The sequence below is a fragment of the Sciurus carolinensis genome, chromosome 2 (assembly GCF_902686445.1).
Source record: "Sciurus carolinensis chromosome 2, mSciCar1.2, whole genome shotgun sequence".
Taxonomy (NCBI): Eukaryota; Metazoa; Chordata; class Mammalia; order Rodentia; family Sciuridae; genus Sciurus; species Sciurus carolinensis.
In genome coordinates, this window is record NC_062214.1 from 90,566,160 (window position 1) to 90,589,911 (window position 23,752).

Below are 23,752 nucleotides of genomic sequence, written 5' to 3' on the forward strand. Positions count from 1 at the left end.
AGGCTAATTATTAGGCAGTAATGTGATCAAATTATCAAAAACTTCAACATGGTTCTATTTCAGTTCTCAGCCTAATGTGCATTTAAAAATATCTCTACTTAGAGTAGGTATTTTCATAGTACATTATGGAATCTTTTTAAGTAACATCTTGGATGATAAAGAAGACATTATCCTTGATGTGTGTTTAACCCAAGTTAAATTTATGACAGATGAAATTAGCTATAGTGTGAACACCTCACTTCCTGTTCTGTGTACCTTATCATATGTGTGAACCATATGTGCAGCAGGGTTTATAAGAATATGTTATTGATAGATGAAAAGGCTGTTTCATGGTAGGGAAAGTATATAAGTTAACATGTATAGTGTATGTATATAACCTTGCAGTTTTGATTTATAAGAGATTTAACCTATGACTAAACTGCTTCTGTGCAGTTGACTGATTTAGGTAGATCTCATTCATGTATTACTTACAGAGCAGATGAGAGATTATAAAGTCAACTTAGTTTCTGATATACCATAGATCAAAGAATCCAGTGCTTACCTACTCTGTTCAACTCTCCCACACTCATTCCCATTCCCTCATAATTATTTATAGGAAATACCTTGTCTGCCACATGTAGTTTTTGTTGCATTTAAATCTCTGCCCTTACCCCCAGTCGTATTAAAGAATTCCACAGCATAATGTTGATTGATTTAAAAATTATCAAGCAGTGTATTAGAGATAGCTATATAAAAGAAGAGTAAAATACACAGAATTTGTTTTCATTTACATGCAGCCAGCTAATAAACCATTACTGAATGTAATCTCTGATAAAAGAGAGACTTTCTTAGTGGGCCTGTGTGTCTTTTATCACCAACACTAGCTACTTTATGGGCAGTCATGTAAAAATCTAGGCACTGAATAGCACTTGTGTGGGCATTTTCTGAACAGGTAGTTCTAATAAATTAGAACTAGATCTCCCAAAGAGACTTTCATACTTGGCAGCACATTTTCTGTAATCCCTCTTTAAACAGATAAGTCTTTTAACTAACTAAAATCTTTCCCTTCAGAAGGTTTTGAGTCCAGTGTTCTGATCTCAAAGAATTTCTGAAAGAGACCGGTTTGTCAGTGTTTTCTAAGCCCTCGTGATGTATTAGTCATAAAACAGCTGTGCCCTTTATTTCTACTCTCTAGACACAGAGTTTTCTACCTGACAGTAGACATTTGTAGAGCTGTTTGCTTCTACTCCTAGAAATTCTGATTCAGTAGGTGTGAAGTCAAGTTACTCCGTTTTCTTTTTTTTTTGATTTTAGAGGTATTTGTAATATGCACACTTCCAGTTGAGTTCCACTACTACCTTATGTTTGAATTGGCACCACACATATTCCATATAACAAGGAGGTGAGTTTCTTTCATACTGATTTTGTGACTTTACAAAGAAGAACCTGGAAGATAACTAGAAGGAAATTCTAGCCATTAGCAGAATTTAATTTTAAAATGAACAGTTTAACCAGTTGCAGTGGCACACACCAGCAATCCCAGCAACTCGGGAGACTGAGTCAGGAGAATTGCAAGTTCAAAGCCAGCCTCTGCAATTTAGCAAGGCCCTAAGCAACTTAACAAGACCCTGTCTCAAAATAAAATAGAAAAAGGGCTACAATGTGCCTCAGTGGGAGAGTGCAACTGGATTCAATCCCTGGTACAAAAAAAAAAAAAAAAAAAAAAAAGAGAGGCAAAGGAATTTGCTATAGTTGGTAGCAGAAACAAATACTAGATGGATGACTCTGACTTGAGTTCTTTCTATACTAGCATCTTGGACCCTAGTACCTCTCCTAGAATTGCTCCAAAGCCACTCAGTATCTAGAAGTTGTCTTCAGCATCCCCAAACCCATTGGGGCCTTGTGAGATGTCAGGGTTCTTAATAAAAGTACTAATGCCACAAGCAGGATCTCCTCGTTCTTTGACGTTCCTAGGCAGGACTTATGACTGGCATTGTTGTTACAAATTACAGACATGACCCAAAATGCTTTTGTGAATTCCTAGTAAACATGGAAACTTCTGGCAAGAAATGCCTAGATTTTATTCTAAAGATGGTTGAGAACAAGAAGATCATTTGTCTTATTTAACTCATCCTTAAGTACTGGCTGCAAGTCTAGAAAATCATGCCAATGTTTTATTTCTAAGCCGGCATGACTTTTAACTTTGTACTTTAAGAAGAGGATATTGTGCCCAGATTTGCAGTTTAGCCAATTTAAAGGAATAAGATGTGTATTAATTAGAATTTGATTTGGCTATTTAAAAAAAAAAAGTTCAAATAACTGTAGCTCAGTCAAGGTAGAGATTGATTTATCTTTTAGTTAAAAAAATCCAGAAGGAAGGGAAGTCCAACATTGGCATGGCTACTCCACAGGAATGCAGGTTATTCTGGTTTTGCTCCATCCGTTCTTGGAGCTGTGTTAACATTCTCGAGGGGTAATGGCTTCAGGATCTTCAGTGAATCACATCTCCCATTAGAGTGAGCTCCCTTAAAAGAACTTTTCTAGAATGACCCCACCCAGTGATTACTGTTTCCATTTCCTTGGTCATTTTTATTGTCAAGGGAGACTAGAAAGTTTTAAATAAGCAAGATGCTTTTTTGCAACAATCAGAAGTTCTGTTATTACATGGAAACAAGAGGGAATGTATATTGGGCAGGCACCTAACAGACTGTACCACAAGTAGCTTTGAAAAATATAATATTTTATTATTGTGGTGGCACCAAAAAGTATTAAATAGGACATAAAGTTAAAAGATCACCTAACTCCATCTACTGTGTATCTGATAAGTAAAAGCAATAAATCTCTAGAGTAGTGGTTTTGCATTGGATTTCTCAGCAGGACTCATTGGTAACAGCTGTTAGATTTTGTGTGTTTTAAGTAAACTGAAAAAAATGACTTCTTCAGAATGACAGGGGAAAAAAACACTTCAAATTAAATCCTGCTTCCTACAGGGAAAATGAAAACAACCACTAATGGTAGCAGAAGCAGAATATACTATATTAGATGATACAAGCCAGGAATGAGTATACTAAACAAAAATACTAAAGTTAGTACTTAAGTGGAACAAGATAGACTAACGCAGTACATGAAATAGTTAAATATGTGTATATTGCTATGTACACCTTATGTAACTATTGCAATGAATCACTAACTCCAGATATACAAGACTTTCCCTGGAGATTAGGATGTATTAGATGTACATTACTCTGCCTGTATTTCATCCCTACAAATTAGAAGAGGAATGGGAAAATGGAGAAAGTTTTGTTGTCTAAAACACTTGGAAGTAGAAACCAACAGTAATTAATACCATATATGACTGTGGACCTGGTTTACATAAATGTGTGAGATGGAAATATTTCTGCTCTATGAAACCAGATAAGTTTAGTTCTGTAGTTCATAAATACATACTGTTATCATGATGCCAGTAACATGTGATTATTGGATGCCTCATATTTCCAGTACACTTTTAGGGGGAAATTCATTCTAGTACATTCATGCTACTTCAGTAAGAAAGACTAGGGGCTGGGGCTGTGGGTCAGCAGTATGCTTTGAGCCTCAGCACCACATAAAAATAAATAAAATAAAGTTATTGTATCCATCTACAATAAAAAAAAAAAGGCCTAGGTTTCAGCATCTTAAAACTGTGAATTTCAAATGTTGAGAAAACCAGTCTGGTTGTCATTTTTGTTTTTGTTTTCCTCTTCTTTTCCCCTTCACAGTTGCTTATCAGCAACCAAACGCTAAGTGTCTGTTGACTTTTCTTCAGCTGATAGAAAACAGAGCACTACTTAGACTCCCTGTGAGAAAAGAGCCAGTTGTATTGGCCTGGGACCAGACTGTACCCTCTCTGACTTCACCCCTTCAATAGGAGTTCTCCATGGGGCAGCAGTTGCAAACAGCTCCATGTGACTTTAGCAGTAAGCATAAGGAGTGCTAATGAAACTAGCTAATGCAACAAGGTCTATTAGCCTGGTCTTTGAGCTAAGAGCCAGCCTTTGAACCTTTTATGATATTGCACTTACAGGCATCCTTTGGAAAGAATAGTCTACCCTCTGATCCAATGAGGGATCAAGGACCAGGCTCTGTTTCATATAGCAGTAGAAATGCCTTTGGCACTCTGGTATTAAATAACTACTTATTTGAACACATTGTGCAATGACCTAGCCTTTCCCACACATTATTAGTTTCCACTGAAGCTATTGTGCTCACTTTAACTTTTCCAGTAGGGTCTGTGAAAGGAAATGGAAATTTCACAAATTGCACTTTTATTTATTTTTTAACTGCTAAAGCAGTTATCTCATTCTTTGTTTTTTTGTGTCTCCCATTTTATACCTGATTTCCCCTCTACTTTCAGGTGAAGGTCTCCCACAAGTGTACTACTTTGGACCATGTGGAAAATACAATGCCATGGTGCTGGAGCTTCTTGGCCCTAGCTTGGAGGATTTGTTTGACCTCTGTGACCGGACATTTACTTTGAAGACAGTGTTGATGATAGCCATCCAGTTGGTAAGTTGGCATTGGCATTCAAAAGGCCACTCCCCCAGCCATATCCTGTGGACCTTTTGGTTATTAATTAGCTGTGAATTACTTTTTGTAGGCTAATGGCATTCTAGGAAACTGACTGGGGCAAAAAGCGTTAATGAAAGAGAAGTTACACTGAATCTGCAGTTACCTCTATTTTAGAATTTGTACCTTGGAGCAAAACCCTGCCCTAAACCTAAGTAATAGTATATAATTTAGATTAGGGAGAAGGATGATGATTAGGTATAGTTATACAAATTCAAGTAATTTCTTTAGTGTTTTATTTATAAATTTTAAATGTTTTGTCATGTATTCTCTCACAGTGGCATCTTAGAAGAGATTGAAGGTGTAACTCCCTGCACTAACCCTCATTCAGAGTTGTGTAACCAAGAATTTACCTTAGTTCTCTCACATTACAAACTTTGAATTGACCAAAAGGCAGCTTTTGCAGCTTCTACCAAATTATATACTGATACCAGCTACAACAACATTGCAACTGTTCATTTGAAAAGCTTGACAGACCTTAATGCATCTTTGTTCATTTGAAATGGTGATGGTCTTACCCATCCAGTAAAAAATTGGAAGTATTAGAAAATTTTGGGGCTGTGGTTGTAGCTGAGTGATAGGACCCTTGCTTAACACATGTGAGGTCCTGGGTTTAGTCCCCAGCATGGAAGAAAATAAAATAGACTTTGACATTTGAATCTAAATGTCTAAGCTTCCTTTCCTATACTAAGTAAGTAGAAAACTTGGTTGGTAGAAATATTTAATGCAATTTGAAATAATATTGTGATTTTATTTGAGTTATATTTACTTTTATATAAAAACTACAGTTCTATCTCTGCTGCTGACATCAGACCAGTGTTAATTTCTCTGGACCGCACTTTTCTTATCTACAACAGTGAGAGCTGGATAAGATAGTAGGTATGGGCAGTAGGTAGATGTGATGCTGGTACCTGTCCCTGAGGCCACTAGTTGTCTGATGTCCTACCTGGGAATACTTCTCTTCCCTTAGTTAATCCCATTCATCATTTGGAAAATGTGAGATTGTGAGGTAAATTCTACTATCATTTTAGTCAACTGTACTATTCTTTCTTTTTTAAAAAAATATTTTTTAGATGTTGATAGACTTTTATTTTATTCATTTGTTTATGTGTGGTGCTGAGAAACGAACCCGGTGCCTAACATAAGCACTCTACCACTGAGCCACAACCCTAACCCAACTGTACTATTCTTTCTTTTCCTAATCTTGACAGTTATTTATTTGTGAAAGGAAATAGTTTTTACCTTACAAGTCAGGAAAGTAGGTGATAAAGAAGAGATGAGTTTTATTTTTATTTCAGTAATTAAAACCTTATGCTAAGGGTTGGAATGTGGCTCAGTGGTAGAGTGCTTGCCTTGCATGCATGAGGCTCTCAGGTTCAATCCCTAGCACTGACTAGAACCCAACAGACAACGTTATGCTGAGCCAGGTACAGTGTATGCAGTACCGGCAACCTGTGTGAGGGAAGATGAGAGGATTTCTTCAGCCCAGGAGGTCAAGACCCCATCTCACCAAAAAAAAAAAAAAAAAGGGAAAAGAAAATTAAAAAAAAAAAAAAAAATTCAAAAACCTTTGCTGACAAAAGAAAATGTTTTAATGTTTTAATTGCAATAACTTACTTAGAGTATTTCCACTTTTTTTTCCCTTTTTTCTTTTAGCTGTCTCGAATGGAATATGTGCACTCAAAGAATCTCATTTACCGAGATGTCAAGCCAGAGAACTTTCTGATTGGCCGACAAGGCAATAAGAAAGAGCATGTTATACACATTATAGACTTTGGACTGGCCAAGGAATACATTGACCCTGAAACCAAAAAACACATACCTTATAGGGAGCACAAAAGTTTAACTGGAACTGCAAGATATATGTCTATCAACACGCATCTTGGCAAAGGTGTGTCTATTTTCTGCTTCATTAAAGGGGCCAATCATTAGAACAACTTTCTATTCCATTAACACTTTATCCACATTGTTCATTACAACTTGTGGTATTTATCAGAAGGTAAGTGAATTTTCCATCTGAGAAACTGAAATGGTAGTTGGGCATTTTGGCACATGCCCATAACCCTCCTACTGAGGCAGGAGGATCTCAAGTTCGAGGGCAGCCTTGGCAACTTAGTGAGATCCTGATTCAAAATAAAAAGTATAAAGGGCTGGGGATGTAGCTTAGTGACAGAGCACCCCTGGATTCAATCCCCAGTACCTACCCCAAAAGAAAAGAAATTGAAATGATAAGTTAATGACTTTCCTAAGTATCTGATTGACTACTCAACAAATTCTTAATTTAAATTATGTTATGTTTCCAGGTGCTTAGTTTCTCAGTAGTGTGAGTACTTGAACTATTATAATGAGGTCATAGCATTTTAGTGAGTTTAGTAACAAGTTTGGTACTTACAGACCTGTGAACCCCTATATGACAGTCCTGAAAAGGACATTAAACTGATGTTTGCATTAAGGAAGCATGCTTCACTAAAACAGATTTGACTTCTGTTCACTGCATAATTCTTTGAAGAAGAGATTCCGTCTTATATATTAGAAAATATATTTGGTTTAACATGAGTCTTGTATTTTCTTGGTAATTAATAATCTGTATAAATATTACTAAAAGCTTTAATCAAGACAGAAGACCTTCCTTATTAATTAGAGGAACTAGCTGAAGAAGAATATTTGTAAGAGAAGCCCAAGGAACAGTGGGAAGGCTGAACTGGCAGAGCTCTGGGCCTTATGCTAGCTTCTCTAGAAAAGCTTCTGTTTTTATTTGTTTTGTAAATCAAGCTTTCTTGAAAATTTCTATTTGGAGAAAAGATTCTTAGGTGATTAAAAGAATATGTCTGAAAATCAACATCCTAGAATATAGATATATAAACAGAATAATATCAGGTTCCATATTCCCTGACACAGCTAATTATAAAAGGTTTTTAAATATTAATTAACTGCTACACACTAATAAGTATTTGAAGACTAATGTAACAGTCTACTAAGTTGTCTCATTAAGTAAAGTACACAGCTATTTAGATGAGAATTCTGGTGATAGTGAAGAATAAAATGACATTACAAAGTAGTGTGATACAGTTTGAAAAATCATGAGTGCTTCCAGGATTTTTTTCAGTTACCACCTAGAAATCCTCAGTTTACTGAACATGATACTTTAAAATTAAACTAGAAGGTTCTCTGCTTATCAGTGTCATTTCAGACAAGTTACTTAATCTTCCTAATACGTATCTGTAAAATGAGTATTACTTCAGTAGGATGTTTTGAGGGTTGAAAATGGATAATATAAATGAAAGCACCATGCCTATCTTAGTTTGTTTTCTGTTGCTAGAACAGAATACGTGGAACTGGGTAATTTATAGGAAAAGAGGTTTATATAGCTCATGATTCTGAAAGCAAAAAAGTTCAAGATCGGTTGATTCCATTTGGTTAGGGTCTCATGTTTCATCATAACATGGCGATAGCACACATGAAAGAATCAGTGAGAGTGATAAGGGCCACATGCAAAGAAGTGAAGGGACAAAGGGGGCTAGATAGCATTATGTTCTTGGGAGAACTAATCCATTCCCACAAGAATTAATCAAATCTCAAAAGAAGGACATTGACTCCTTTAAGGCCCTACTTCCCAACACCTCTACATTGGCTACCAAATTTCAACATGAATTTTGGCAGGAACAAACAACATCCAACCCATATTAACACCTGTTGACTGTGCTTAATATCCCCTTCTTCATTTATGACATGTAATCTTAGACTGGCTGTACCTTGTAGTAAAGTCATGGTTACTTGTTTGGGTATAGGGGATTGAACCCAGGGGTGCTTTACCACTGAGTCACATCCCCAGTCCTTTCTAGTTTTTATTTTGAAATAAGGTCTCCCTAAGTTGCTGAGAGTGGCCTCAAACTTGAGATCCTCTTACCTCAGCCTTCTCAGTTGCTGGGATTACAAGTGTCCACCACCACACCTGTCTAGTGGTTGTTTTAAGTGACACACTATAAAGGTTGTTCTAATACCTGCTTCCTGGGGTTAACAGCTAGTGTACTGATAGTATTATTCTTGTCAGGAAAGTCAAGAACAGACAAGGGATATCCATTTATGTTTATATAAGGTACAGTGTAATGGTTAAGAAAAGGGGAATACAATCTTGATTCTTAATTGATATGCAATTTTTTAATGATAAACTTCCTTCCTTTGCCTTGGTTATCTCATCTGTAAAATGGATGTGTGAATAGTTCCTGCAGCCTAGAGTTCTGTGGGATATGTATTTAAAAGTTTTAGCCTAGTGGTTGATAATAGTAAGATCATTCCATATGTAGTTATTATTCTTTTTGTGTGTGTGTGTGATGCTGGGGATTGAACCCATACGTAGTTATTATTTATTCAACGAGATATGTTTTTAAGTATTTACCTTGAATTAGATAAGGGTCCTTTATCTCTTGGTATGCTGCCATTCCTCCTAGAACTTCAAATTTATCTTCCTGAATTGCAGAGTTCCTCAGGTCAGGTTCAACCTGTTACCATATTTTGTTCTTCACATTACAGAGAATACTTAAGGATGAGTATTACTGCCTCTCCCAGGTATCAAACCAGAGAGATTTCCATAGGAACTCTGATGCTATTTTTTTAAGTTTGTTGCATCTTTTATGTTGCAAATGATGGGAAAAAAAGACAAATGTATTGTCAAATGACATGGAGAGAATTGGTATTAACTTTCTAAGGGCGGAGAGCAAGGGGGAAAAGCCTCAGATGTGACATTATCACATCAGATGAGTGAGCCATCTTCCTGCTGATTAATCTCTGATTGAGACAACCCAATTTGTATTACTGAATGGTTGAAATTAGGGTGAGAACACTGAGTTACAATATCTCTTTCATTCAAGAAAATATATTTAACCTAAAATCAGGAAGGTAACACATGTAAACCAAGCACATCTTTCTGATTGGTAAAAAGCAGGCCTTTATGGGGTTGAAGGGTTTTTGTTGTTGTTTGCTCGTTTGTTTGTTTGTTTGTTTTGTTTCCAACTGTAACTCCAGACAGGATCCAAAGAAGAGTTTTGCAATCTCTTCTCTGGGTTTTAGGGAGGCTTCTTTGTTAGCCTCTTAAATCACTAGGATTAAAGAATTTTGTGTTCTACTGGTCTTCTTGGTATTGAAATCATTTTTTTTCCTTTGAAAATAAAATATCCTCCATGAAAAAGTGAGGTCCTGTGGAAATAATGAATTGAACAGGTATGAAGTGTTCAAAGAAGTATGGAACTCTGGTTTTTACTATTTTATTGAAAAGATTTATTTATCATTCACTATTTTAGAGCTGAAAAATGATTTTTCCAGTTACCTACACTGACCACTTTATTTTCAGAGGAAGAAACTGAGGCCCCATGTAGATGATTTGGCCATGCTTAATTGCAGTTTAACTGAATTAAATAAATGGAAATGTGAGCCAGGATCTAGATCATTGACCTAACTTACGAACCATTGTTTTCCTGTTACCTCATATTCCACAGCTATTTTTTCACAGTTCTCAGGATTTTAAAGTGTTATTATTTTGAGTGAGAGTGAAATGTTTTAAAATTTCATTTTATAATTGACTTTGCTGTGAGAGAAATCTTTTTTCTATTGGCCTGATTAATGCTGAAAATGTGGAGAGTTTTGCCCTCTAGTGCTCAACTAAAATTCTACCATTTGTCTGGTGAGGGTTTTTTTTTTTTTATTACCAAGGGGATTCTTGTTACAGGAAGTGGATATAAAAAGGGAGAAGCGATTATGTAGGTGTGATATAGTGTGAGAAACTGCAGAGTGTGGTTTCTATCTCTGCCCTACTTTGTAGGAGGCTACAACTCACCCTTTGTATTCTTTCTGGTTTTCATTTGTGTGTCTTTCTGTTCTGTTAAACTGTTTTTCGTGTAAGTGCTTTGTTTTCAGGTATAGGAAATAGTTTGTCCAAATTTCAGACAAGCTATGTAGACAGAAGTGTCTGATGTTCTTGCTTTTATTTCATTTTTTTAAAGCTCATTTCAAGAGATACATACCAACTCAGTATTATGTTATTTATTTCTCTATCAGGATGCCTCCTTCTTTTTCTTTTCTTTTTTTTTTTTTTTTTTGGTTCTGGGGATTAAACTCAGGGCTTCATTAAGCAGGCCCTCTACCACTGAGCTATATCTTCAGCTATTGTTGTTTCTTCTTTCCATTAGTGACCACAGAAAATTCCTTTTTTTTAAAAATCTGCCTGTAGAGTACTGTTCATTCTTTCTCATGCAAATTTTCCATAATTCCAGGCAGCAGTTAAGCAGGTTGCATTTCTCTATCTGGAATTAACTGGGTGGCTTTCCTCGACTGTATGGCAATCTTGGGTTTTACTTCTGCACGCAAAACAAAACCCTACAATCAAATCCACAATCAAGTAGCCTCTTAAATCTTGCTTCTGTAATTTCTTTTGAGAAAGACCTTAACTTGATTTTGAAAAATAAACAAAATGTCCGCAGTTAATTTGCCATAATTGGCAAATTAGACATGGAGACATGTACTAGTATTCAGTTAGACCGCTAAAGAATGTAGAAGCTTTCTGAGATGAAGTTACATTTTTTAAACTATTTTCCCAAAGGAAAAAAAAGCCCAGCAACTTGTTTTAGTTAAGCTCCAAGAATGCCCACACTCTGATTTATGTTCCCATAGAGGACACCTGACTAATGAACTTTAAATTTTTAAGGTGGTTATTGGACATGCTACAAATGTAATAGGAACCAAGATGAAACTGAATTTTAAGTATTAATTTTAGTGATGAACAAAAAGTGCTAAGCATGTATGCCAGGCATTCTACAGCTTGTGTCTTTGCAGGCCTAGCCAGAATGGACTGTTTTAACGGCTTCAGCTGCTTAATCTGCTGCTCACTTTCCCTGGTGGTAATGAAAGGGTAATTGTAGTCTATAAACTGGAAATAGCATTTCATTTAAATTATCTCACTTTCAGGCAGGTGACAGCATTGAGTGAGGGGTGGGCTGCTCACTGTTCAGTGATTGAGGCTTGGTTTTAATTTAAGGTTTGCTTTTTTTACTTGCTGTCTACTTGCCAACAGATCTAGACAAAGGAAGTGCACATTGTTTTCTGGTTTTGATTTTTAAATACTATTTCTGGTTTGGATATACAAAGAATTAGTAAGCAGAGTCTTTTCAGAGCAGAAGGGTTTCTGAAGGGATTACTTGCTTTTGAACCTCTTTCTGCTTTAATAACTGCAAACATAATGTGTGATCTGTCTTCCCTTTTAGAGCAAAGCCGTCGAGATGATTTGGAAGCCCTAGGCCATATGTTCATGTATTTCCTTCGAGGCAGCCTACCCTGGCAAGGACTCAAGGTATCCTTGAAAGTGTTCATTGGAGGGCTTTGTCTCTATGCCGTTGTTAAAGAAGGTGCTGCTGGCTTGGTGCCTCTGAGAAGCCCAAAAGAGAAGAATAGCTACAGAAATGAGGAGCAGGGATTAGTTGAATTAGTCTACGTTATAAATTCCTACCTGGGCTTTGGGAGCTCTTTTTGTTCACATTCGGCTTCTTTCTCTTCTTAATCCATCCTTCTTTGTATTTCAGTTCTCCATAATCTTTTTTTCTCATTCCCTCTTAGCCTTGGCACAAGTGCTGCTTTTCTCTCTGTGTTGGTATCCCTCCTACACTACCATCATGTAGCAGGAGGAGTGTTCCCAGTGTGTCAGGGAATTTCTGGAACAAATTGATGACAGCAGCTGCTACACATTTTACCAGAAAGGCTAGCAGGGGATGCCATTAAGGGGAACTGAAAAATATTTGCTCATCCTATGTAGGCTAAGAACCCACCTGTACTAAAATGAAAATCTAGGCTTAGCATTTCTGTTCAAGTGTATTATTTTGGACAACAGCCATTCCTTGCAAAACATGTAGAGTTTGATTAGACTTCCATAAGAAGGGGTTAGTAGAATGCGTATGTTTCAGTTAACTTTTCATTGATAAATTCTAAGCATTATGATTACTCTTTGCTTCTGGCTATTAGACTAGGGAATGGTGAGCTAAGCATCTTAAGTCCCTTTAGTTAATTAAATGTCAGACATATTTTTAGATGTAACTTATTTGATCATGTTAGTATGGAAATAAAATTGGTAGCTAGAAGGGCAAATGATTCATTCATTTTGCTCTGTAGAAAGTAAGTACCCTTTATCTTCAAGAATATTTTGGTTTTTTGCGCTTAAATTTCTCCCCTGACATCTCATCTATGGTCTTTTTTTTTTTTTTTTAATATTTTTTTAGTTGTTGATGGACCTTTTATTTTTATTTATTTATATGTGGTGCTGAGAATCGAACCCAGTGCCTCACACATGCTAGGTGAGTGCTCTACCACTGAGCCACAACCCCAGCCCCTCATCTATGGTCTTTCCCTAGTCATACCCATCTTCTCACTGACATTGACAACTTTCAAATAGTTATAAATCTTACTTGCTCATCATGTAGCCAAACAGTTCATTAGTGAACATATTATTAATTGCTTGAAACTCTCTCATGGTCCATGAATCATTTTATAGTGATAGTGGTAGATTTAAAATCTCTCCAACTTACTTTATGTCATTGTGGCTTAAATCTCGTTGCAGAAGGCTAGATAGAGCCTGATGAGAATCCCTTAAGAGTTCATTGTTGGTCCAAGATCCAGAAGCGCTTTATCTAGTCCTGAGCATACCAGACTTGAGCTACTTTGTGCCACTGACATACTCAAACTATTAGTCAAGCCTAATAGGATAACTTTTCTTTTTACTATGGAAACACATTATTGAAAAGCATTTTTTCATAAGTCCTTTTTTTCTGTTCAATTTCTCAGTATTTATAATGGGACTGTTTCTCCCACTTGGATTAGGCAATACTTTCAATCTTACCATAGAGCTGATCTGAGAGGGAGAAGGCTGAATCACTATTGAACTCACGTGACCATGGGAGATTACTAAACTGCTATAGTTTTGAAAATATTGTCAAATAGTATTTTATTTTCTTATCCCAGCTGTTCATCTCATCATATTTAATGTTTATCTGAGACTACTAAGGAGAACTTCCCAGAACCCAGGAGATGTTGGTACATACTTAAATATACCATCTCTATTATATTTCTTATTTGTTAGTATTAGAGAGGAAACAAAATTGGGATTGACTGACATATCCTGCCAACTTGAGTAAAACAGCCTTTGCCATACCAAACCTCTCATAACTACCAGCTCTTTCCAGGTAATTTTCTTTCTTTATTTTCTACAGGCTGATACATTAAAAGAGAGATATCAAAAAATCGGTGACACCAAAAGGAATACTCCCATTGAAGCTCTCTGTGAGGACTTTCCAGGTAAGATACTAAAAGGATTCTCCAGCCAATGTGACTTGACACATTTTAAGTAAGTAGATTCCTTGACTTGGTATCTTAAGTCACACCTAAAGGGTGTCCATGTAATTGGCATTTCCTTTCATTGTTATTCAGACTAGGGGTTATCACTTTTATTTGGTTCATAAAGAAAATACTAGTGTCTGCAGATACCACTGTGGCCCAGAACCCCCTAGGAAGCCTTCAGCTAATGAGTATGGCCTTTCACTTCTTTCCTAACAGAGGAGATGGCAACCTACCTTCGATATGTCAGGCGATTAGATTTCTTTGAAAAACCTGATTATGAGTATTTACGGACCCTTTTCACAGACCTCTTTGAAAGGAAAGGCTACATCTTTGACTATGCCTATGATTGGGTCGGGAGGCCTATTGTGAGTATCCTCTTTTTTATTGTATCACCTTCTTTCTTAGACCCGCACGCCCCCACTCGTTTACTTGCCAGTCTTTCTGCTTAAATACTTGCGGGGGGAGGGGGGAAATCCTTTGATTTTAGACTGTGCATGTACTAACCTTTTCAGAATGATGCCATAGAGTGTTTTCACTGAAGTTAGAAAGTAGGAATTGTACATTTTTAAGAATATAACTTGTATATCCTGAGATATTTTAGAATTTAACACAGATTTTTAGAGGTTTCATTTGAATGTTTCAGAAGCTGACACTACATATGCTGTTATGGTACCTGGCTTCTGTAGGAGTGGAACCCAGCACCATAATAAATTTTTAGATTTGCTTTTCTAGCCAAAGGTCCACAGTTCCTGAGAGTATGCTAACAGATACTGCCATAGGATGGTTTTTTACTTTCAAAAGTAAGCTACTCTCCAGTGAACTATTTAGGTCCAGACTACCGCCTTTTGCAGATGAGCAAACCAAGAAGGCAAGATTACTTGAAATTTCTCCTGACAGCTGAAAAGAATTACTATCATTCCATGAGAATTAGAATGGTGCTGTCCTTTACAGAGACATCAAGTAGGCTTTTTTTTAACCACTTGACTTTTATTTCATTTTCTAGCCTACTCCAGTAGGGTCAGTTCACGTAGATTCTGGTGCATCTGCAATAACGCGAGAGAGCCACACGCACAGGGATCGGCCATCACAACAGCAGCCTCTTCGGAATCAGGTATGTGTTGGTCCTTCATTGTTTCAGACATTCGCTGTCTTCATAGCTAACATTAAAACTCAGATTATCCAGCTTCTGTGCATTAGTATGTAGGCTCACAACTTCTCACTGGTTTAATATGACATTCTAGAACCCTCAGGGTATGTGTAATTGCATTGAGATGTAGCCAGGTGCCTTATATGAAACATCTAGTCTGGAGAATCTGGGTCTGTCAGAGTGTTGGCTGAAAGTGGGGAACTAACTATGAATTAGAATCCAAAGCAGTTTACCACAGGCCCAAAGGACCTGCTGAATGGACAGGATATACCAATAGCCCACCCTGGGTCTCATCTGCAGTCCAGTTGGAGCTAATGCCAATTGTGAATTTTCCTTACTGGGTGTAAAGTCATTTAGATTTCCAGCTGACCTGAGCATGAACTGGAACCTCCACACTACACCATGTCACTGTACCCAAGTTAATTCTAGAGCGGGCCAAGATCATAGAGGGATCTTTGCTGAGAAGGCCTCATCATTAGTTCTTTGCTATTTATTATTTGGGAAACTAATCTTTTTTTAAATTATATATATTTTAGTTATAGATGGACACAATATCTTTATTTTATTTCTTTATTTTTATGTGGTGCTGAGGATCGAACCCAGTGCCTCCCACATGCCAGGCAAGCACTCTACCACTGAGCTACAACCCCAACCCTGAAATTAATGATCTTGATCTAGATGAGGGACCTCTCTCATCCTAAAGACAGAGGAGGCAAATACAATAAATTTGACAACATTTTCTAGAAGGACTGGGAATGTAGCTCAATGGTAGGAGGTGTTTATCTACCATGCTCCAGGACCTGGGTGCATTCCCCAACCCTGCCCCTTAACCCCCCAAAAAATAAAAACTAAAGAAAGGGCTAACTGATTGAGAAGTAATTATGACAAAGTATTTTTATATCACCTATAGTTCTAAAACAAAAATGGAGACCCTGCTAGATTAATAAACAAAAAATAATAAGCATTATATATACGTATAATCATCATATATCAAAATTAGCTTGTTCCCCCTCCTCCTACCCTTACATTTTTTTATATTAACAGACATTTTTACAAAATAACATAAAACATATATCATCTCATAGATGCATAGGTGCAAGTATATATGTTGTGAATAGCATATAGAAGTACATGTACATGTATAATGAAGTACATTGACAAATAGAGATCGCTCACCAATAGCTATATATTCTCAGCAAAATGTGTGCCTAATGAGTAAAAAAATGTGTAAAGACTGGAAAAACGGGTTAGAGAATACCTAAAAATTAGGGAGACGAGGGGTCAGGAGTGTAGCTCAGTGGTACAATGTTTGCCTAGCATATGTGAGGCCCTGGGTTGGATCCCCAGCACCACCAAAACCAAGAAAGTGATTGCCTAAGACTTAACAATTTGACTGACTTCTGATTTGACAACAAAATACTGTTGATATCTACAATTGTTCTCTGTTCCTCCTTTCTCTTAAAGGCTAATAATACCCAGTGCAGGTGAGGGGACAGTTAAACTGATACTTGTATATTGCTGTTGACTTTGTAAATTGATAGAATTTCTCTAAAAAGTAATTTGATGAAGTTGCTATCTTCTTTTTGATAGAATATCTTATTTCTTGGAATCAGTCATAATAAAACAAGCTAAAATGCAGGTTAAGTTATGTGCCTAAGACTGTTGCAGTGTCAGAGCAAAGGTTTAGGAATGATCCAGCAATTTTTTTTTTTTTTTTGCGGGGCTGGGGATCGAACCCAGGACGACCTTGTGCTTGGAAGGCAAGCACTCTACCGACTGAGCTGTATCCCCAGCCCTGATCCAGCTATTCTTTATAAAGTACTAATAATGGATCCACCTCAAATCCTATATTGAGTAAACGAGATTATAGTAAAGTGAATTGTAAGATATTTATTTAGTAGAATATTATATAACTGCTAAAAACAGCATTTAGGAAAACTGTAGCAACTTGTAATGGTTTGTATAGTGAAGAGAGAAAAACATAAAATTATAAAGCCCTCATGATTTCCCCTTAGGGGAAGGAAAAATCAGCAAACAGTGGGAGGAGATAATGCCAAAATAGCAGAATTACTGTTGAAAGTGGTAGTACTCTGAGTAATATTTTCCCAAAATATGCTATAATGAAGTTTTATTATTTTATAACAAAATACATTTAGAGAGAAGAATGTATGGAAAGAAAAAATAGACAAGTAATCAGCAGAGTCATAATCAACATATATTCCTGCTCAAAATTTAGAACTTACTTGAACCTAAACATGTTTCCTTTAGCTTATCTTTTCTGCTTCATAATCAATGCTGTTATTTTGAATGAATTTTAAAAGTATGGCAGGGGGAAATGGTTGAAAATCTGGATTGCCAGTGCAGAAAAGTCTTACACAGTAAATTTCAGGTCTACTTTAAAGAACCATCTTTGAATCATCATTGTGTATAATTATTTAGGAGAATCTTATCTGTCAGTCAATAGCTTATTTTTGAATTGTTGACTCTTGAAAGTCTGTCTTCGGTTGGTTGATTTTCTTCCCTTGCTTCTTTTACAGTTTTAGTATCCCATGACTGCTATGGAATTGGGATTCCCTACATTAATGTAAATTTTACACTTCCTTCCCAGCAGGATTCCAAATCCTCTGGGTAAAAGTCTTCAGTGGGGTAAATGGATTTTTAGTGTCTGTTCAGCCTTTACATTGTCTTATGCTATGGTTTCATTACTTTTGTTCCATCTTCAGGGTTTTCTTTTTCTTTTTCTTTTTTGGCAGAGAGTGTTTGCAGCCAAACATGTCCCTTTATTATTCTAAGATTTGAAAACAGTTTGTTTTTCCAAACTAATCCTTTTCAGGTTTTGAAATCAGTAACTGAGGAAAATGAAATTTTTTTCTTGAAAGATATTTACTTCAGGGATAGCTAACCTTTTCTCAGCAACTTTGACTCAGTAAATCTGAGCTGAGGACCTGCTATGTGAAAGCATATCCTATGGATACCAAATATGGAGTCCTTGTCCTTGAAAAGCTGACAGATAAGCCAAGTAGCCAGAAAAATACATCACAAGGCAAAACAGATAAGCATATCACCTGGGTTTGAATAAGGGAGACATTTCATCTAGTCTGAACGTGACAAATTGTTTCATGAAAGAGGCCGCATTTAAAATGTTCTTGGAAGAATTAAGTGGAGATAGACAAAGTATTCAAAGTAGAAAGACTACATGAACAACAATAAATATATCTAGTTTGATTTTGCTAAAATATTTGAGGTGAATAAAAAAAGTCATAGGAAACGAGGGTAAGAAAATAGGTTGGAGCCATTTGATGAGGCTCCTGGAATGTTGGGCTGCAGTGTTGGTGCTTAATTTTGGTACAAATAGGGACTAAAAGTTTTTGTTTTTTAAAAAAAATTTTTTGGTTAGATGGACCACAATACCTTTATTTTGTCTATTTAGTTTTTTAAGTGTGGTGGTGGGGATCGAACCCAAGTGCCTCTTATGTGCTAGGCAAGTGCTCTATCACTGAGCCACAACGCCAGCCCCAGACTAAGGTTTTTAAACAGAGTGATGATAATGATGAAAACTTTGCTTGGGAAATCTTTTGGCCAAGAAGGCAGTAATATCCTGACAGCCAGAGTAGAGACCAATAAGAAGGCATCCACGAATTTCCTTGAGAGCTAAAGGAAACCTAGATGGGATAAAGTAGTGAAAATAAAATAGAATTGAAAATGTTACAGGGATGCAGTCTACCATAATTTGCAAGCACATGTATGTTAGGATAGAAAAAGAAGGATGAGTCAAATCTGTTGCTGAAATTTTGAGCCTAGATAATTTGGAAGCAGGTGTTACTACTATTAGAGATAGGAATGTTGGGGGAGGAATTTATTTGGAATTTGAATTTAGGTATCTTGAGTTTGAAATAGTATTGCTCCTGAAAAGGTCTAGTATCCAGATGTCCCTATGATTGACATAGAAGGATCACAAGTTCTAGGCTTGCAATTTAGTGAAACCCTGGCTCAAAATAAAAAATAAAAAGGCCTGGGGATGTGGCTCGGTGGTAGAGAACCCTTGGGTTTAATCCACAGAACACTCCCTACCCCAGATAAAAAGAAGAGGTCTATTAGACAGAGGGTCTTTCTCAAAAGAGAGCTAGAAAGATATTTGGGAGTCAAGGTATAGAGATGGCATTGATGATAATGCTTGAAAACTCTCCTTGTTCTAAGTAAATCTGTCTATCAGTAGTAGAGGAAGCTAACAGGCTTAGTTTAGTCCCATAGTAAGAGGTGGAGGAGAAAGAATAGGAGCTCATAACTTGGTTTTAATTTATGCCAAAGTTTTGACCATAGGGCATTTAACCTACCTGAGTCCATCATCTTCTCAGATATAAGCCCTGTGAAAGTAGAGATTTTTGTTGTTAACACAAAATCAGTGTCTGGGTACTTGATAAATAATTGAATGAATGATGGTGAATGAATCTGTCAAACAAAGAGTGTTGATGAAATCAGATCTTGTTTATAATACAGTTTTTTATTTAACCTTCCATGAAAAAAAAAATTAACTTTTCTTCTAGCTTGTTTTCCATTTCCACAAAGAACCATTCTGCTTGTGTTAGGCAGCCAAAGAAGGGCTAGATTATCTGCTCGAGGGAAGGGATGTAAAAAACAAAAACAACAAAAAACAACTCAGTAGTCTTGCTGCAAAAAAAAAGTTCATACCTGCAAGCCATGTTGCCTGCCTATAATCCCAGCTATTCAGGAGGCTAAGCAGGAAGATCACAAGTTAAGGTCTACCTGTGCAATTTAGCAAGATCCTGTCTCAAAATAAATTTTGAAGATGGGGTGTGGTAGCCTGGGAATGTAGCTCAGAAATAGAGCCCCCCTGGGCTCAATCTCCAGTACTATGAAAAAGGAAAAATAAAATACAGAAGTTCAGATAATCATATTCTTTTACAACACAATGAAAATCTATTTGCCTCATGTTCTGGGGAAATTGTGCTTTGCTATTCTAGATTTTAGGTATATTGAATTGAATTCTGTTTTGGTCATAGATGCAATAATAGACCCCAAATGTGGTTCCCAAAGAATTGCATTTAAACTTACATATAGTAGATCTGTCTTTTTAAACTTTTTTATTTTTTTTCTTGATATTCAGGATTGAACCTGGGGTGCTTCACCTCTGACCCACATCCCCACCTTTTTTTGTATTTTATTTAGAAACAGGGTCTCACTGATTTGCTTAGGGCTTCACTAAATTGCTGAGGCTGGCTTTGAACCCTCGATCCTGCCTCAGTCTCCTGAGCCGGTGGGGTTACAGGCATATACCACCATGCCTGGCCCCAGCCCTTTCTGTTTTGAGGCAGGGTCTCACTAAGTTGCTAAGACTGGCCTTGAACTTGTGTTCTTCCTACCTCAGCCTTCTGAGTTTCTAAAATTACAGGCATATGCCACCTCACCAAGATAAACTATTTTAATAGTAAATGCTTGCAAATTTTAAATATTAATTTTGCCTAGGGAAATGAAATCATGAGTTTAGATAAATATTTCTAAAAGCTAGATCTATTCAAAAAGATCTGAATGGGTTAGTCTTTTCTATCATTTTACCCTTGGTATTTTACCATTCCCAGTTCCAAATATGGTAAGTTCATGGTTCCGATTTCTTTGTATAAAATTCTGTATTACTATTCAGCAGGAAAAGGTCGAAAATTTTCATAGTTCTGACTTTCTCCACCTGCCCAAAACTTCCTTGGATTCTCTGATCTTAATTCAGTGAGGGATTAAGTCTCACAGGTATCCATAGATTTGATTATTAGTGGGCAACATATTAAACTTCAAAGGTTTTATTCAGTATGCTTGTTCAATATACTAATATAGAATATTGCACTGACTAGGATATGCCTGTGGTAATACTCATTGTGCTCTTTGAGAACTTTACTCCAAGCCTCTGACAATCCTTACTCATATAAATGCTGCACAAACATACAATATGAAGGTTTAGCAATTTTTTTTCACCATCATGATGTTTATTTTTCTCCTCAGAATTACTACATTAATTCATTCAAATGCTACTGTTTTAGCAAGTTTACACTGCCATAACAAATCACTGTAGATTGGGTGGCTCAAATGACAAACACTGCTTTGGTTTTGATACTGTTTCTTTTTCTCCCATTGACCCCATTTATTTGGTATGGTTTTTGTGGGCCTATGAGGCAGAAGAGCTACTTAGCCTAGAAGGTTAGAGAGAACAGATCCTGTTTTGAGATTACAGTCGCATTGACCTTCAAGAGCTATTAAACTAACAGATACTGTATTCTACTACTGAAACTGAATCCCAAAATGGAAGTTATTCATTTGTTCTTGAATATGCAGCATATATTTAAGAGAGGTTATTCTTTGCAAAACTCTCCAATGTAACTAGGAAGAAGAATGTTACTCAAGATCATTAAAAGTGATCTTTCATCCTTCCAGAAGAACCATATTTAAACTAACTGAATACCTTCCACTTAAAAGTAAGCAACAGCGGGCTGGGGAGATAGCTCAGTAGGTAGCGTGCTTGCCTCTCAAGCACAAGGCCCTGAGTTCGATCCCCAGCACCGCAAAAAAAAAAAAAAAAAGTAAGCAACAAAATTAAAAGTCAAATCATATTGAATTCTGAAGAAAATGATCTTCCAGTAAGAGTAGTTCAGATGTATTTATTTGTGCCTAGACTCCAAGGGAATGGTTTAAGGAATATATAGCCTTAGAAAAATGCATGTGGTTTAGTGCTGTCATACTTAATGAATAAAGCTTGTTAGGAGCATAGCATTTCCAAAAGATGAGGCCAGACTGGCGAGTAGCTAAAGTAATTAGAGGTCTTCATAAAAGAAACATCTTTTTTGTAAATGTCCAGTACAATACCAGATGATTAATTCTCCATTCCCTTTTTTTAACAGAGTACTTTTTATTTTCCCTCTATACTCAGTGTTGAATGCAGTGGCCTCTACCACTGAGCTACATTCACCAGTCCGTTTTTACTTTGTATTTTGAGACAGGGTCTCACTGAGTTACTAAGGCTGACCTCTAATTTACAATTCTTTTGCCTCATCCTCCCAAGTAACTGGGATTAGAGGTGTTTATCACTGCACTAGACTTTACAGAGTACTTTTTAGTTCTCACTGAGGCTCAGGATTTGCTAATTGAAGGTGAGATTTGTTTGTTCAGAGATCACTTGCCTCTTCCACCCTGTGTGTAGTTACCTGACATGCTGCAGGAGCACAGGTATGGAGATTGCATGCACAACCTGATCACTCCCCAGCATAGAGCTTAGTGCAGGATAGGGCCTCTCCTCATTCTGGGGCCTTAACTCTTAGGGAAGCATTGAAGCAAACAAATGCAAACCTTCAAAACCTTTTTCTTCTGTCCTGTCACCTAGTCACTGCTGCTTACCTCTGCTCTTAATTTCTTCTACTGCACACATTCTTCAATATTTTGTGTTTCAGCATATACCTATTTCCTGAGCCATCTCCTTATAAGAAGAGACTTGGTGATCCTGGAGTAATTGCATCAAGGGGATTGTTTTGTGCTATCCCTAGAGTAGTGTTTTATACCATTTTGAATAAGGATATGAGACCATTTGCAAATTTCTAATTACTTAATTTTATTTACTTACTTTTTAGAGTTGGGAATCTCACTGTATTCACAGAATGGCATTAAACCTCTGGGCTCAAGCAGTCTCCCACCTCTGCCTCCTGAGTAGCTGGGACTGCTGGCATGTGCCAAGGTGCCTGGCTCAAGTTGCATACTTCTAGAATGTTTCATGTGGGTTTTTTTTTTTTCTAAGAGTTTCACAGAATCGATACTCCTAGTTTTCTGTGGGTATACGTAGTATTGAGCCTTGACATAATCTCTTCCAGGTTGTTTGTGTTGTCAGTGATTTTTAAGTATCCCTCATATTTAATCAAGTTTGTATGTAGAATACAAGAAGTCATTGTTGACATATAAGTGATGGGATTGCATGGAGTAACCCTTGTTTGGCACAAGGAAGTTGGTTCTATTTCATTACCTAAATAGAGAAGTTTTTAGTTTTGTTGAAGTATACATTTCAGTAATCTTGTTGGCTCTTTTTTATTTTTTTATTTTGTTCTCTATTGGTTAAGGTCTTTTTAAAATTTTTATTTTTATTTTTATTTTGAGGGGGATTAGAAAGCCAAGGGTCTTTCTGAGTTGTGATCTTCCTCTCTCAGCATCCTCAGCTCTTTTTTTTTTTTTTTTTGAGACTAACTTGGTGAGGCTGACTCAACATTGCCATTGTACTGCCTCAGCTTCCAAGTAGCTGGGATTATAGGTGTGCACCACTCTCCCTGTCTTGTCAAGATCTTATATACCCCACCCAAAATTTCTTAAAATGCTTGCTTTATTATTAGTCCTGCCCCATACTTTCTGCTTTTTACTTACCTGCACTAAGAAAAGAAAAATGGTTTATCTTGAAAGTATGATAAAACAAAATATGATCTAGTATATTCCTTGCTAACCTTTTGGTACTATTCAATCTTTATTTTTCTTATAGTTGAAGACAGTTAATAAAGCTAAGAAGACTGACTTGAGAGGCCAAAATGTTTTTTGTAGATGGCAACTTATTAAAAGTTTTGGAGCCATAAAACGAAATGGGTAAAGTTCTTTGTAAATGTAATCAATTAATTT

At 36.6% G+C, this 23,752-nt stretch overlaps 1 protein-coding gene and 1 pseudogene across 8 annotated transcripts in view; one reads left to right on the plus strand and one right to left on the minus strand.

Annotated features, from left to right (window-relative positions):
* Positions 1–23,752, plus strand: part of Csnk1g1 (casein kinase 1 gamma 1) — a 165,441-nt gene that overhangs the window by 114,100 nt on the left and 27,589 nt on the right. For all 8 annotated transcript variants that reach the window (XR_007106393.1, XM_047535731.1, XM_047535725.1 and 5 more), the window contains 6 exons: positions 4,373–4,524; positions 6,241–6,475; positions 11,838–11,923; positions 13,830–13,914; positions 14,173–14,321; positions 14,960–15,067. Coding sequence is in view for 7 of the 8 variants with exons in the window: in XM_047535731.1 (XP_047391687.1) it covers positions 4,373–4,524; positions 6,241–6,475; positions 11,838–11,923; positions 13,830–13,914; positions 14,173–14,321; positions 14,960–15,067 (815 nt within the window). In the remaining variant the exon portion in view is untranslated. The remainder of the gene's footprint in view (positions 1–4,372; positions 4,525–6,240; positions 6,476–11,837; positions 11,924–13,829; positions 13,915–14,172; positions 14,322–14,959; positions 15,068–23,752) is intronic.
* On the minus strand, positions 9,593–9,691 carry LOC124978527 (uncharacterized; annotated as a pseudogene).